This window comes from Salmo trutta, chromosome 15 (genome assembly GCF_901001165.1).
Source record: "Salmo trutta chromosome 15, fSalTru1.1, whole genome shotgun sequence".
Taxonomy (NCBI): domain Eukaryota; kingdom Metazoa; phylum Chordata; class Actinopteri; order Salmoniformes; family Salmonidae; genus Salmo; species Salmo trutta.
Window position 1 is genome coordinate 27,901,428 of NC_042971.1, and position 17,646 is coordinate 27,919,073.

The 17,646-nt window shown below is 40.4% G+C and overlaps 1 protein-coding gene across 12 annotated transcripts in view; it reads left to right on the forward strand.

The window, feature by feature from the left end:
- ncam1a (neural cell adhesion molecule 1a) overlaps nucleotides 1–17,646 on the forward strand; it is a 294,012-nt gene that overhangs the window by 262,290 nt on the left and 14,076 nt on the right. For 5 of the 12 annotated variants that reach the window (XM_029690814.1, XM_029690815.1, XM_029690816.1 and 2 more), the window contains 4 exons: nucleotides 963–1,010; nucleotides 5,489–5,491; nucleotides 8,865–8,989; nucleotides 9,396–9,576. In XM_029690814.1, coding sequence (XP_029546674.1) covers nucleotides 963–1,010; nucleotides 5,489–5,491; nucleotides 8,865–8,989; nucleotides 9,396–9,576 — 357 coding nt within the window. Of the gene's footprint in view, nucleotides 1–962; nucleotides 1,011–5,488; nucleotides 5,492–8,864; nucleotides 8,990–9,395; nucleotides 9,577–16,148; nucleotides 17,540–17,646 lie in introns of those variants that run through there. The other 7 variants (XM_029690819.1, XM_029690820.1, XM_029690822.1 and 4 more) reach the window with 4 other exon arrangements.

Below are 17,646 nucleotides of genomic sequence, written 5' to 3' on the forward strand. Positions count from 1 at the left end.
TGTCTGCCATAACATTTCTCACCTCATGTGTATATAAGGAAGGCCTGACACCCCTGGAACAAAAATTCTGGTTACCTTAGACAGTTCTTCCCCACTTGTGTACAAACAGCCTCGCAAACAAGGCTGATTTGTACACTGATAGTCTATTTTATGGTTCACTTAACACAATATGCTTTTGTCACTAATAACACAATGTGTGTCATACAAGAGAATAGTTTCTCATCTCACTCTTTTCAGCTGACTAACAATGATACATTTTTCATGAGTCTTTGTACAGATCTGTGGTTCTTACAAGGACAACTACCTTGTGGGTAATGACTCATGATTATCTTGAGAAATCAGCTTAGTTGGAATGAAATTAGTTTGTTGATAAAGTGGGTTCAATTCTATTGATGATTGTCGAACAATGACAGAAAGCTATTCTACCTGCTTCAAACAAGCCTTGTGAAAACTCATCTGCCCTTAGGAATTGTGTGGGGAAGTCAATTATGTATTTAGAATTTATGGGGCAGTACATGTGCTACCTGCTGGTGTTCCTAATGAAGATAAGAATCATTTTTGGTGTGAAACTTTAGTTTATTGCTGTACAATGTAGATTCCAGCTGATTTTACTGATAAAAACACAGTAAAATACACTGCTCTACATTCCATAGTAGGAGCATCTCAGATAATGACAAGAGTATACCTGTGATATGACGTATTCTTATTATGAATGTGATGTTGTACTGTACATCATGATTTTAAAGTGCTCTTGTTCGTGAGGTGTTTCATGCTGCTCAGCATAAGCCTTATGTGAAAGTCGATATGACGCTCTGTGGTGTGTTGGTGCCAGTAGATGACTGATGTTTTCCCGAGGTGGTGCTCTGCCATCAGGACAGCCAGTCGTCTGTAACACTAACGACTGGCACCGCCCTCTCTGGGCAATCACGGGCACATCTCACCATGTTTTCACCATCTTGCAGTTTCGTCAGTGACACCAACCTTCATTCCTTCAACAAGTGCGGCCCTTAGTGAGTATGCCGGCAGTGTGTGGTGTGTCTCTCTCTACCCCCCGATGTCCCTCTTTATGTCTGCTTGGTCTTACCACTGCTTAGTGCTACGTCATCACTCTGTAGAGAGAACCGATGTAGTGACAAGGAGCGACTGATGTACCGTTATTAGTTAAAGGGATGTGATACAGAGACAGTCACTGACTCTGCTCACTGCCTCAATTCTTAGTAGAGTTCCACTGACTAACCTCCGCCTGCGAGAAACAGGCTGCCCCTCTACTGCCTCTACTGTTTCCCTCTAATTTCCTTCCAATGAACGCATGTATTCATCAGCAATATTCACACCACTGTGCATTTAGCATCGGCCCGCACAGTTTGCCGTGCGTTTAGTTTAGAGTGCAAACTTCCGATTGGGTTTTACAGACATTTATTTTTATGTCAAAGCAGTGCAGCGCGCATCTTATTAGGGGATTGATCACTGTAACATTAACGATCACTGCTGCATGTTGTCTGATTAGTCTAAAGAAGGAAGTGACCATCCTTCCATTTAAATAACATCGCCACCATTAGCGTTAGCCCTTTAGATATATAGCGAGTCTGCTCATTCTATCGCTCTTCCTGTCTGTGTGTCTGTGGCTCCTCTGCTAAGCCAGGTGCAATGTTTGAACACTCTTCTAAGATGTAGGCAGCTCCCTCCCCTTCTCTCTTTCCCCTGGTGGCTATGGTATTGACAGTGACGTCGGGTAACATTCCGGGTGTTCCACGGGTAACCATTACAGCATGCGTTAAATATAACTGTCGAGAATAAGGGAGCCTGGTTTGACAGACAGCGAGGCGAGACAGAGATTATTCTGACAGACCGGAGGTTTTTGAAAGATAACCATTCTGTGAAAAAAATGAAAAAAAGAGGGTGACGGTGTCTGCTACTTACAATTGGACAATGTTTCCCTGCCATCGGCATGCTGTGCTTTGAAGGATGGCTACAGGGATAATACAGTAAACAACATGAAATTCAGACTGCATAGAAAAAAGACAGCAGGATTTTGATTTTACCAATATCTTAAACAAACTAATGAATGCCAAACAGTAGGGATGTGAATCCGTCCTAACATAACTCCTGTGCTTCATTAAAAGAGAAGGATGGAAAGGGAAAAAGGGAGGGATAAAATAAAAGGGCTCAGGTGGTGAAGAACGAAAGGCATGAATAAGCAACTTCCTTTTATAAGATAAAGCTATGTTATCTTATGGAATTATACTGAGACTCATGGTTGTTGATGTCACTTACTGATAAGATTATTTTGAATTGACTAGGAAAGTTGTGGTTTGTTGTTTAAATTTTGAAGTTCCCACATGTGTAGCCTTGTCATATGTTTAATGCTCTTAAGAATTTGGCTACATACATGTTTGGGAAGGGCAAATCAGGTATCCCTAAAGTATTGTTAGGATAAGCTTGGCTGAATGCTTTGAGGTTGCTATGGGTCAACATTGGGCCCTGGTGTACAGTATGGTTGTGTTCATTGTGTGTGTCTGTGCTATGGGTCTGTCAAATTGCTGTTATCTGTCTAATGTAGAAAATCTAAGGATACCTGAGGAACTATTTTGTAGGTCATGTGCCAAGTATATTTCTAGGCTAACCAATATACATCATATAACAGCTCTAATATAACAGTGCTCTATTAGTTACTAATTTGATTTTGACTCACCTGTAGAATATTAAATTGTAGTGCATAGACAGTGCATTCAGAATGTATTGAGACACTTTGGCTTTTTCCACATTTTGTTACGTTACAGCCTTATTCTAAAATGGATTAAATACACATTTTTCCTCATCAATCTACACACAATACCTCATAATGACAAAGTGAAAAACAAGTTTTTAAATTTTTTGGCTAATTTATTCAAAATGAAAAACATACCTTATTTACATATGTATTCATACCCTTTGCTATGAGACTCAAAATGTAGCTCTGGTGCATCCTGTTTCCATTGATCATCCTTGAGATGTTTCTACAACTTGATTGGAGTTCACCTGTGGTAAATTCAATTGATTGGACATGATTTGGAAAGGCACACACCTGTCTATATAAGGTTTCACAGTTGACAGTGCATGTCAGAGCAAAAACCAAGCCATGAGGTCAAAGGAATTGTCCGTAGAGCTCAGAGACAGGATTGTGTCAAAGCACAGATCTGGGGAAGGGCATCTAACATTTCTGCAGCATTGAAGGTCCCCAAGAACACAGTTACCTCCATTCTTAAATGGAAGAAGTTTGGAACTAGCAAGACTCTTCCTAGAGCTGGCCTCTCTTGTGGGAGAAAGGCTTTGGTCAGGGAGGTGACCAAGAACCTGATGGTCACTCTGACAGAGCTCCAGAGTTCCTCTGTGGAGATGGGAGAACCTTACAGAAGGACAACCTTCTCTGTAGCACTCTACCAATCAGGCCTTTATGGTAGAGTGGCCAGATGGAAGCCACTTCTCAGTAAAAGGTACATGACAGCCCGTTTGGAGTTTGCCAAAAGTCACCTAAAGAATCTCAGACCATGAGAAACAAGATTCTCTGGTCTGATGAAACCAAGATTGAACTCTTTGACCTGAATGCCAACCGTCATGTCTGGAGGAAACCTGGCACCATCACTACGGTGATGTATGGTGGTGGCAGCATTATGCTGTGGGGATGTTTTTCAGCGGCAGGGACTGGGAGACTATTCAGGATCGAGGGAAAGATGACTGGAGCAAAGTACAGAGAGATCCTTGATGAAAACCTGCTCCATATCACCCAGGACCTCAGATTGGGGTGAAGGTTCACCTTCCAACAGGACAACGACCCGAAGCACACAGCCAAGATAACGCAGGAGCTGGTTCGGGTCTGAATGTCCTTGAGTGGCACAGCCAGAGCCCGGACTTGAACCTGATCAAACATCTCTGGAGAGACCTGAAAATAGCTGTGCAGCGACACTCCCTATCCAACCTGACAGAGTTTGAGGGGATCTGCAGAGAAGAATGGGAGAAACTCGCCAAATAAAGGTGTGCTAGCCTTGTAGCGGCATACCCAAGAAGACTCGAGGCTGTAATCGCTGCCAAAGGTGCTTCAACAAAGTAAAGGGTTTTAATTTTTTAATTCATTTCTAAAAATTTCTAAACCAGTTTTTCGTTTGTCATTACGGGTTATTTTGTGTAGATTGATGAAGAAAAAAACACATTTAATAAATTTTAGAATAAGGCTGTAACATAACAAAATGTGGAAAAAAGTCAAGGTGTCTGAATACTTTCCGAATGCACTGTAAGGTCTATGTAATTCATATTAAAAGATTTGTAATTTATCAATACTGATTGCCTTCATGTGTGATTAGTATTCTAGCTGGCTAAATGTGAAATATGACATGAGGAATTTGCCCTAAAGGCTTCAGGTGTGTTAACATGTGCATATGTTAAATGTATTTGACACCAGCTAATCGGAGTAAGTATGTTTTATGTCTAGTGGTGTGTTTAGAATTTGTAAAATGAAGTTCAGAGTCCACTCTGTGTTTCTGTAATTCATGTTTCTTTCCTCTATAAACATATTAAGCATAATATCTTAAAATATGGGACTTTATACTATGGTATGGGTTTACATGCATTCTCATACGTCGTGGCCATATCTTTTGACAATATGGCCTTAGATACAGTATGCAATTGTACAATGTGTGACTGAATGTCAAATGTGTCCCAAATACTTTAACCCTCCAAACCCCCCTCCCCCCAATGCTTCATGTGGTCATACAGTAGTTGTCATATTGGTATACCATATTTCATTGTGCATGTAACATTTTACAATGTGCTTTGTCAATCAGTATTGTCAATACTGCAGAGTTTCCTCTGTTTTTCTTTTCTTTTACACAACTGTCTTGGTTGGAGCCAAAATGTTCAATGTATACAGACAACAAGGCTCTATGAAGACCCTTTAAGGTCAAGAGCCAAAGTATAAGCGACAGTCTTATACAAAGTCAACATTTTTTTGTGTAGAAATAGTATCAAACTGATATTCGCATTAATTCCAGTCCAGAGGAAATACTGTTTCAAAGAACGATGCATGAGGCAATTTTAGACAAATAGCATTTCATGGAATTGGCATCCAGTAAAATTTGTGCATATATGAGCTAACTTATTTCTGGTCATGACATCTTTTGAATACACTAAAAACCTGCACTTGCAGTCCTAAAATGCTTCATGTATCTAATTGCTGTACATGTTTTCTATGTCTATTTGATGTGTAAAGAAGTTCTGTTCTGAACTTATGTATTTATTTTGTCATGTGTTTCTGTTTTTAATCATTTTGTCTTTAACGTTCTTATTATTTTGTTCCTTACCCATGTTTACATCATTTTTAAAATGTTTTGTATTTTCCATGTGACCCCCCCCCCCCTTCCACTTTTCTTTCAACCAATCATGTGCGTGCGTATCATATGACTATGTCATGTGGCTCTTGCATGGTGCTGATGATGTCGTCTTCGCTGGTGAACAGAAGGTAATTTTTGTTTGTTCTGTTTGGTCCGATTCATATTATATCAATAAGAAGCAGTGGAAAATTAGACATGATTTCAAGCTTAGATACGCTACTTTGATAGCCATTAACACATTTATTTTGGACCACTTGCATTCTATCTACCTCATCTCCAACCATATTAACACAATTACATGCAGATGTGTGTGCTTACTTGGTTACACACTAACAGAGGTATAATTCCCGTTTTTTTCTGAGAGGTGCAGAGTATTGTAATGAAACCGGCAGGGAGCAGGTCTCGAACCCTCGACCTTCTAGCCCGAAGTCCAGCACGCTATTGACTCTGCCCCAAAAGCATGCTCAAGCGGCAGATTCGATATCCGCGCTTATAACCCCAGGTCGTTACAGTATATTTCCCTCATTCCTATAGCTATGTCACATATTAGATATGTTATATAGCTAGCTATCAGTAAGCATTGCATAATGTAGTTGGAAATAAGCAAAGGGTTGACCTCTAACCGGACATCTTTTTTTATAGTACATTTTTCGGGGGGGTGCCTAAGGTGCCATTACTACCTCCCATGGCTATCATGTGCAAACAGAACATGTTTTTTAAATTTTACTTTTTTGTTGCCAAATCACATCATCTCAATAGCAGCGTTGAAACCATCGCCTTTAGCAACTGCATCGCACGCTCATTGAATTGTGTTTACCTGGAATGACATAGTCATCCTTGGAGTTAACTCCTTTTCAGACTGTCTCCCAGAATGCTTTTCTGAACTGACTAACTTTGGTATTCACCCCACATTACTGCATGCATGCATGTTCACTCCTCTTTCCTTCAACTCCTTTGTTTTCTTTACTGTCTCACCAGACAGAATGGTCTGGCCTGTCTGCATGTCTGTGTCATCTGTCGGTCTGTGTTTGTCTTCCAAAGTGCCTCAGTGTTATTCACATGTATTGATATTGACTGAAAAATGACAGTCCCATTTACAATTCATGAGTTCTTTACCCATCTGGTGTGACAAACTTTTCATTGCATTTGGGCACAGCAAACCAATAAGCTCATTGGTTCGCACATGCAGGGATGTTTTTAAAGGACTGAAAAAGTGAATAATTAGTGTGATTCAGTACAGGAAGGTAGCTCAAGTTTTATTTGCACATCATTTCCTTGCTATCCATGTAAGTTAAAATAAAGGATCTGACACAAACGTTTTGTCTGATGTAACGTTCAGAAATTGCTAAGTATACATACACTACTGTGCAGACAAACTTCGAGTAATATTACTGTACAATATTTACATCAGGTTTAACTAGATAAGACAACTTTTGGGGAGACCAATAGAAAGTTGAGTTATTGTTGCATCAGATGAAAATGGGAACGATGATGGGACTGTCACAAATTGATGTATCAAAATATACCCGAATCACTACATATTGAATAAAAGCGGCGTTTGCATGATAGAGCATGTTTTTGTTAATATCTCTAATTCACATAACCTTAATGGCTCTTCTTTCTTCTTAACATTTGGAAATTCCTCACCTAACTGGGAATGATGCTCACGACTGGATAAACTCTATGAATATACCTCCCTGTACATGCCACTGTTTTGACGGGTTTTTCTTATCGCTAACACTGTTTATTTCAATTCCAGCATCAAATCATGCTTACTCCATTACTTTTGAGTCCAATGCATTTTGGAGGAGAATTTAATCAGATAATCACCTGAGATCGAGATCAAGTGCCTTCACGCATGTCTGATTGACTAATTGTGTAATCACCACTGAAATGAATGTTTGAAGTGTCATTAATTAACAAGATTCAACGTCAATTTAAATTTAGAATACAACCGTAAAAAAAGAAACTGCAAATATGATCTTTTATACATTTTATAAATTATTGAAATTTGTGAAAATTAAAGACGGTACTTACCTTTTCAGGTCCAAGGTAGAGGATAAATAGCAGACACTGGAAAATATTATCCAATCATAGGATTCAATCAGGCTGAAGTCAGGGAGCTTTAGGCCAAGATCCAATGGATAGCATAAGCAAAAGTGGAGCAGGTTTCATCTGTCTGTCTCTCACCCTATTATTTCTTATCGTTCTTAACTAATTTTGGCTGAAGTCAAAGGAGGTGATCCAAACAGACTTCCAGACTGGAGTATAGGTGAAAGTCCAAAATTAATATTCCCTGCTGCACTTCCATGGGTTACTTTCAGAATGCCTGGCAGGATTGCTGTTGTCTGCTGCTCTTTCACTGCCCTCTGTGGGAATAACCTGCTCTCAAAGTTCATTGGTGGATAAATATCATCAGGGTGATCAAGGGCAACAATGATCCCTCAAGCATGGCAGTGAGCTTCAAAGCTTGTACCCAGTGTGACTGAAGGTCAGGGCGGCAGGCTGCAACATTTCAGAAAAAAAACTAAATTGGGACAGTAAATAATCTCCTTTTGATCTCAGCCAAAAACAAACAAATCAGTGTGCATTGCAGATGTGCTGTAGCAGCAGCCATTTGAAACCTGATACCACCTTTTGGGGCAGGTAGTGATGGTGTATAGTAGAATACTGGAGCTGTATGTAACATGCTGTGTTTTGCTAGTTATTTTATAGCATATTCACACTGCTAACTGTGTGTAACCAATGTTCCCATGATTAATGAGTTATGGTGATTAGTTTCCTCCCTACACCCTCTGTGACTGAGGTGTCATGGCTGTAAATTTGAACGCTAACATCATTAGACACAGACACACTCAAAAGGCAAACACACACACACACACACACACACACACTGTACATACGCTGTAACACACCGACCCTCCCCTCCCAACGGACCATGATAATGTTATTAAATGTAATAGAGTAACATGTCCAATCAGGACGAGGAGGCTAATTAGCCTGTTCCCTTTGTCTGGAGGAGAGGACATGTAACGAGCTGCTGCTGAACGAGAATTATCTCCCCACTGGCTCTCTCCCTCACCCCACTGCCCACTGCCCTCACTGTCCCTCCATCATAAAACCGTCCTTGAGTCTATGAGGGACAAGACTGAATTTTATCGTCTTGGAACGTCCTCTGCCGCTGCCACCGTCAAAACAGTCAATTTTTTCTCCAGATGTACTACATTTATAGCAGTACTTACACAAAAACCAGGGGCAAGGGATTGAAATGAAGTGAGAATCCCACAGCGGCTTGGGCTTGTTAAGAATTATAATCCCACTCCTGAAGCGAAGGTAGATTTAGTGATGTAGACTGTTTCTCCGACAATGGGAGTTAATGAGGGACAGCTGCATTCAGCCATGCCACCTAGGTTAAGGGCCCTGGGCAGGAGACTGAGCTCAGCATGTAGGCCGTCACCATGGTAACTGACTGACCGCTATGTCCCGTTATGTCCTGTGTAGGGGAGCCCAGTCCCCCTAAACTGGAAGGCAAGCTGCAGACCACGGGCAACGCCCTCAAGGTCAACTGGATCAAGCAGGATGATGGAGGCTCGCCCATCAAACACTACCTGATAAGATACAGGGCTGTGAGTATGACGGAGCAAGGAGGTGTAACACTGTGTATACCGATTTGCTTCCTGGTTTTCTCCCAAGAGACGCTATTCAGCACGTATCGGTTACATATCTCTCTGGTTTTATCGCACGGTCATTATTTCAGTTTAGGAAAAAGCAAATAGACTTATGGATATGTGAAAAACAAATGGATCACATGATTTGTAAAGATTGACAGATCACCATTGTGTTTTATGCCTAGATTGATAAATGGTTAGTGATTCACGTTGGAAGATTAATGGATGACCAAATAACAAGTGTGAATGCATGGAAACATTTACAGCGATGTAAAGTGATGGGCAGTTTTCTGGAATGCCATAGCCACGGATGTCTTACCGAGTTATGTCTTTTGAGTATCTCTCTTTTTGCGACCCTCCCTAGAAGCACGTTCCGGACTGGAAGCCGGAGATCCGCCTGCCCAACGGCAGTGAGTACGTGGTGCTGAACAGCCTAGATTGGAACACGGAGTATGAAGTCTACGTGGTGGCCGAGAACCAGCAGGGCAAGTCGCAGCCCGGCACCCTCTCCTTCACGACTGCAGCAGAGCCCACCGCCATCCCAGGTACTGCCCATCCCCAGCCCACCCTGCACTGCAAGGACACAAACACTTCCAACAGAGTGCCACCGTGACCCAATGTATACTGCGTTTACCCCTCCAGTTCTTCACCCAAATGGACTTCTAGTAAGGTTTTGAGACTACCTAAGCCCTGACACTTCACAAATGTAGATGTCACTGCTCTGTCCTGATGTTAGGCTAGCATGTTAGGGCAATTGATTGGTTTGAACATTTCTGCTGGTATTTTCATTCGGCCTTGCAATTGGCACACTCTCATCAAGTTTGTTCATCCCAAAAGAAGGTTGGAAAAAGGTCAAAGTTAGATAGACAGAAAACAGAGTAGCCAAGTCATCTTCTGACTGTCAGGGCTCCATTTTAGAAACACTTTGCCCTCTGCAGTCTGCCTCAAAGCCTCAATTCCAGAGTTTGTCGCACCATTGCACAAAGCTTTGGGGTGATAAGAATTGAACAAAGACTGTGGCAGTTTGTCTCGCTGTTTGTGATGGAATAGTTTTGCACACAGTGAGTCTTTGTTGCTGTAGAGTGAGATTGGTCATTTGGTCTCGGCCTATAACCTCTCTGGCTGACATTGCTGCGCAAGTTCAATGAGCAATAATGTCAGGACAGATGATATCGGTCAGGCCTCAAACATTCTCTTTATGTCCATAGCAATGCCCCTACCCTGGTGGTCACGGTCAGCTGGTGCTCTGTTGACAGTGCCGTGGTCTGAGAGGTTTGAATTTTAACTTGGGCTGCCTCCCCACTGACCAAACCTGAGCTTGTAACATTTTCCTTAATATTTCTCTCTTTCTCATAAATCCCTTCTTGCACTGAATCGTTCTCTCTTTCTCTATGTTTTTGTCTCTTACTTTCCCACCCGCACTTCTCTCTTTTTTATGTGTCTATCAATAGCTCCATGCATCTCACTTTCTCTACACCTTTTTTAGCTCTTTTTCCCTATCTTCCATGCTTCCTCTCTCTTTCCATTTCTCTTCATGTCATGCACATTCTCTCTCTGACTTTTTGATGTTTCAGTGAAAGAGCATCAAAAGTCCGTGTCTCCCTCTCCTCTCTGTTTCTCTATCTTTCTCTTCCAAAGCCAGGTTTAGTGGGTCTCAGTTCAGGCTCACTGCTGTATTTACTGACCTGAATATGTGCCTTGGCTCAGTGGGGATGCAGCCTTAAGTCTTGCATGGTGACGCGTCAACAGGATTAATGTATTAATGCTTTACTGGAGAGCTAACAGGCATCTGCCAGTGCATGGCACAGGGACTGGCTTTTCTCATCCACTTGGTGGGAACCAGCCATATAGCAGTGGGAGGTTTGGATCACTTATTATTCTGTCTGAGCAGGTTCACATGGACACCATCCAAGTTCCCTTTTTATTTACTTCTTTATATAAAAATAAAAAATGTGTCCCTTTGCCGAGCTTAGCTACACACGTAGCAGTGCCAGTAATTTTTATGCGAAGCATGTGGGTATTTGAGGAAAAAACGGGAGTGTATTTTTAGGCTAAACATCTGCACCGACTTAAGGTCCACAGCTGTTCTTAGTAAAGATGGCCCGAAAACAGGGTTGTTCCATGAAATGGGTGCCTTTTGGACATGCAAACTTTTTAGAAATTAACTTTTAGAATATCTTTTCTTTCAACATTCAGTTGCATGGAGGATATGTTTAGCCAACATAAAAAAACACCTTTTCCCATCTCTGGCATTGAAATCCTATGAACTAAGAGCATTTTATCTGCACTTGTACCACACTGACCATGTTTACATGCGCACAGTATTCCGGATAGTAGCTCATATCCCGCTTAAGGTCTTATACGGGATAAGCTGTTTATATACACCTTTGATACCCCGCTCACGAGCATCCCTGTATCCATGAATAAACAGAATATTTGGATTAAATGGAATAGAAACTGAAATCTGGACACTGATTGTAGGCCTATTTCACATGTAGCCTAATATAATATTAACTCCTGCAGAATTATGCATTTCTTGAAGTAAAATTATACAACAAATGTACATTTTGTTTAGGGAACAGGAGTGGAGAAGTACGATTTCTTTCTTTCAGCATCTCTTGAAAATGTGAATATGCGTGTAACGTGTTATCTTTGACACTGTAATGCAAGCAGACAGTGTTTCAACCACATAAAATATGCACCCAAGCCAACTGAAATCTTATCAGAAACGTGTTTCATCATTTTCTCAGCTTTTCATTTCCTGATGACATTTTGACATTTTGCACGGAAACCATCTTTCCACTGTTTTGGAATTATTGTGTTTTCTCCCCGGTCCTTAATTGAAACTGAAGTTAACTAGATTCCGAATGCATTCATTCTATCGACGTAAGACATTACTTTTGGGAGCACTACTTTATTTAGTTTTTTAGGCCAGGGCAACAAGTTATGACAGAAGAGAAGCTGCATGTATCTAACTATAGTTTACAAACAAATGGCATAGCAAATGTTGGAAATGGAAATTATAAGCAGAAACCTGTCTAAATTAGATGTGAAAGTAATCTAAGCCATTAGCCTATATGGTCCAGTAAAGTGTATCAGCAAAATAAATTATGGAATTATTATGGTGGATCGAACTGTACAGGTACAGCCTACTTTAAGTGATTTTGATTTGACATTCAGATGAAAACATCATCACACAACACCTATGATATGCAAAACCGAGCACGCACAGACCTCAAAAAACAACAAAACGGGATTGGTTGACAAGCCATAGTATTCCATCTAAGATCAGCATATCCCTGGCATCTTATCCAGGTTTCTCATAACTGGGATACAAGCTTTTTTGTTTTATTGTAAACGGGATATGATGTTTATATGTGTCAACTCCAAAGCAGAATATTTGAGTATTCCGAATAATAATGGGGAATTGGTTACATGTAAAAGGTGGTCACTGTCTGTCAACCCTGTTACGGACACCGATGTAACTGCAAACATTTTCTCATTGATCAAGTATCCCTTGTACAAATAAACTCACATATAATATCAAACTCATGAAGTTACCTTTGGGCCTCTAACAGGGTTGACAATAATGGGGTTTATGTAAAGACCGGCATTACTCCTTATGTGGTGAAGAGCATGGTGTTCATGAAATTAGGAACTATACTTACACATAATGAAAGTTAAATCAAATTCGAGTTTTCCTACCATTAATTGAGTGAACAGGGTTGACGGGTTGAGCTCGACCACCTCAGTGAAAGATGAGAAAATAATTATAAATAGACCAGAACGAGAGTGAAGACTTACTAATTTTTCCACCATGCTGTTCAGAAGACCCAAACGATGTCACCTGTTGTGAATAATTTAACTTGGTGGAATGGTCCATTATTTTAAAGGGGTAAATTGTTTGCATAACAGTCTTGGCCTTAAAATGAGGGACAGACGTAAATTAATCACTAATATCACATGACATCTTCCTAGAAGTGACACAGGGTTGACGGAGGGACATGTCAAAAGGCACATCAGCAAACCTTTATTCAATTGTACATGTGGTCTATATTAAAGTGCACTTCATGTAATATAACAGGCTTTTCAAATGCAATATTGGTGCATAATTTCTACCTGAAATATCAAATGGACTCAAGGCCCCCATTTCGTGGAACGACCCAACAGCTGCTGTGTCATAAATCCAGACTATTGGCACTGCAATATATTAGCTAAATATAGGTGAGTGCGTAGGATATGAAATGTACTTTTCCTTTTTTGTTTACTTACTGGACATATATACAGTGAGCTCAAAGTATTGGGACAGTGACAATGTTGTTGTTTTGACTCATTTTGAAATGATGAAGTGCAGCCTGTCAGCTTTAATCTGAGGGTATTTTCATCCATATCGTGTGAACCGAAATTACAACACTTTTTGTACATAATCTCCCCATTTTAGGGGACCAAAAGTATTGGGACAAATTCACTTATGTGTATTAAATTAGTTAAAAGTGATGTATTTGGTGCAATATTCATAGCACGCAATGACTACACCAAGCTTGTTGATTGCATTTGCTGTTTTTGGTTGTTTTTAATATTATTTTGTGCCCAATAGAAATAAATGGAAAATAAAGTATTGTCATTTTGGAGATACTTTTATTTTAAATAAGAATAGAATGTTTCTAAACACTTCTATATTAATGTGGATTATACCATGATTATGGGTAATCATGAATGAATCGTGAATAATGATGAGTGAGAAAGTTACAGATGCATAAATATCATACCCCCACGACATGCTAACCTCTCACCATTACTATAACATGGGAGGTTAGAAACTTTCTCACTTATCATTATTCACAATTCATTCAGGATTATCTGTGATTAAGGAGCATCATCATTTATGTAGAAGTGTACTTAACTTTTTACTCCTTTAATAAACACAAGTGAATTTGTCCCAATACTTTTGGGGGACTATGTACAAAAAGTGCAATAATTTCTAAACCTTTTACCCAATATAGATATATTTATATGGATAGATAGATAGATAGATAGATAGATACAAAGTATGTGGACACCCCTTCAAATTAGTGGATTCAGCTATTTCAGCCAAACCCGTTGCTGACAGGTATATAAAATTGAGCACACAGCCATGCAATCTCCATAGAAAACATTGCCAGTAGAATGGCCATACCGAGGGCTCAGTGAATTTCACTGTGGCACCTTCATAGGATGCCCCCTTTCCAACAAGTCAGTTCGTCCAAATTTTGCCCTGCTTGAGCTGCACTGGTCATCTGTAAGTGCTGGTATTGTGAATTGGAAACGTCTAGGAGCAACAACAACTCAGCCAAATGATAGGCCACACAAGATCACAGAACGGGACTGCCAAGTGCTGAAGTGTGTAATGCGTAAATATCGTCTTTGCAACACTCACTACTGAGTTCCAAACTGCCTCTGGAAGCAACGACAGCACAAGAACTGTTCGTCGGCAGCTTCATGAAATGGGTTTCCATGGCCAAGCAGCCGCACACAAGCTTAATATCACCATGAGCAATGCCAAACGCAGCTGGAGTGGTGTAAAGCTCGCCACCGTTAGACTGGAGCAGTGGAAACGCGTTCTCTGGAGTGATGAATCTCGCTTCACCATCTGACAGTCCGACAGACGAATCTGGGTTTGGCAAATTCCAGGAGAACACTGCCTGCCCCAAAGCATAGTGCCAACTGTAAAGTTTGGTGGAGGAGGAATATTGGTCATGGTTTGGGCTAGGCCTCTTGCTTTAAGATAAATCTTAAAGCTACAGCATACAATGACATTCTAGACAATTCTGTGACTCCAACTTTGTGGCAACACTTTGGGGAAGGCCCCTGTTTCAGCATGACCATGCCCCTGTGCACAAAGCGAGGTCCATACAGAAATGGTTTGTCGAGATCGGTGTGGAAGAACTTGACTGGCCTGCACAGAGCCCTGACCTCAACCCCATCCAACACCTCTGGGATAAATTGGAACGCTGACTGCGAGCCAGGCCTGATCGCCCAACATCAGTGCCCGACCTCACTAATGCTCTTGTGGCTGAATGGAAGCAAGTCCCCGCAGCAATATTCCAACATCTAGTGGAAAGCCTTCCCAGAAGAGTGGAGGCTGTTATAGCAGCAAATGGGGGACCAACTCCATATTAATGCATACAGCTGCTGTCCACATACTTTTGGTCATGTAGTGTGTATAGATAGAAGTTTACTTTTGAGGAATATATATATATATATATATATATATATATATATATATAACACACAGACAGACAGTAAACTTCAATCGATGTTCCTCAGTGCAGGTCAAGTAAAAAAAAAAAGGAAAGGTTGAATAATTAGAAATATTGACCCACGTGATTCATGGGTTTGAGCGTGCTCAATAATGAGTGTGCACGGACCACTGGAGTTCTAAACTGACCAATCCAAATCTCCCCAGCTAAGGTTGACATTGAGTAAAGCTATAAAAAAGCAATTCACTTTTGCGGTTTTAGTAACATGAGATCACCCATTAATCCATTCCACCTGCAATTTGATATCGCCTTGACATTGCACCAGTTTTTGAATGTGTGTTGTGCTTGGGCAACTCTACCTGCCATGGAACATTTTATTTGATCTCTCTTGGATGTGTGCTCACGTTCAGGGGATTGCCCATCATTTAATTGATTCAAACATATGTGTTTATGTATGCGTCTTTTTCAACATTTCCCGTCACCCAGCACCTTTGACCTTTCTCTGACCTTTCACCTTTGCTTGCTGTGATACACGTCATTTGCTGTGCTACTAACATACTTTTTTATTATTACTTTGATCCTCTAACTTGCTTGGATTTGGTTTTTTATTCCTTTGTTTATTCTCAATGAATCTTTCAAACTTGCGTTTTTGTATTTATGACCTATTTCTATCTCTTTTTTCTCTCTCCCTTTCCCTTCTTCTCTCCCACCTCCCCTTCTGTCCTTGTCCTGTCTTCACGTGTGATGTTGGGCACTATGTGGACCATAACATTTGTCATACACACTATTTTGTTGTGTTTTTTTGGTGTAAAATTGTATTTTCCAATTTTTTGCTGTGAATATCTCTGTGAACAATCTTTGGTGTGTTTTGGCCTCAGCTACCCTTGGTTCCTCGTGTGTGACGTACACTCTGGCATCTCTCATGCTCTCCACGCTGACTGTGTTCTTGCTCTCATAAACTGTGTCTCGCTCAATGAGAGAGGATAGCTTGGCCTTTCAAATCTCGGCCAGACCCCTTTGTTTTCTATGCCTTTTGACCCTTGTGCAGACACACACACAAGATGAAGAATCAAGATATCAGTTTCATGTTAAATGGTTAAAATTGGGTGCTTGATACTTATATCATTCTGAATGTTTAAATTTTTTATCATCAATGTTTATTTTGCATAATGAAAAAAATATGGATTTGAATAAGGCAGCATTGTTTGTGAAAAAGTTGTCATACCACAGAATGGAATTGAGTCCGATTGGGGGGAAAAAAGCTGTGCCTACCTTATGTGTATCTGGATACAAGCTTAAATTGTCATTGTTCCCATTGTACATAAAAGGGAAGGCACACGTTTCAGAGGAATTTTGTATTGGTTAAGATTGGTCATGAAGATTAAGACATCTCAAGTTTTTGATGTCTTCTTTTCATAGTCACAAGGCTCATTTCGAAAGGGATGGCTATATGAAAGACAAGCTACTGCCTTGTCTGTTTGACGGTCATTCAAATCATGTTTTGTGTACATAATCTTTTCAAAAGTTCTAAACTAAATATAGGCTGTTCTTTTGGTTGTTTCTTTTTGCTCTTCTTTTACCTGAAAACAGAAAATGCTTAACATTTATGCTACAGCTGTTTAATACAAATCTATCAGTCATTTTCAGTAATGTGAAATAATTATATTATATGACACATTTTTGTAAGTACATACCAGTGTGTTTCCATGCTGTAATCATTGTAGGTTTTAAGAAGATATGATAAAATAGTGTTAACTTTTTTCGACATAATAATGGCTAGAGCTCTAGACTTACATTCTGAAATGCAAGCGTGTGACACAGTGCTGAATTCTGTTGACTGTTCATCCTCAGAAATGCCAAGGTTGTTTTATCCCATATCTTGTGCTTGTCTGAAGCTTTAACAAAGTGTCTTATATTGTGGCGGCCCATTCTGGGGTTGTAAACTAAGGTTAGGACTGTCCCTAAAGCCTGGCTGCACTTAAAACACCCTGCCTTGGGAAAGAATGATGGATGTCCTTTGTTCAAAACTCAGATTAGCATTTTTGTGATGAGTCTTCTCGCAGTTTTGGTCTCCCCCACCATTTTAAATTGACTCGGAAGGTAATAAAGTGATGCACCGGGAGTTTGGCTCCTGGATTCGCATGTGCCAATCCCATTGTTTGGTTCTTCTTTCATACAAGCAAGTGCCACTCCTCAGAAGCATCCGTCAAGTTTTCATAGGCGACTGCCGGTTGAGATGGAGTTTGATAGTTGTGACTTATGATATCAAGTAGGAAGAGCTAACTGTCATGAGATAACAAGCACAATATGTGCGTAGTTTAGAGCCTCTGTGGGTACCCACAAGTTCACTTTTTTAATCCATGCAGTACCTTATAA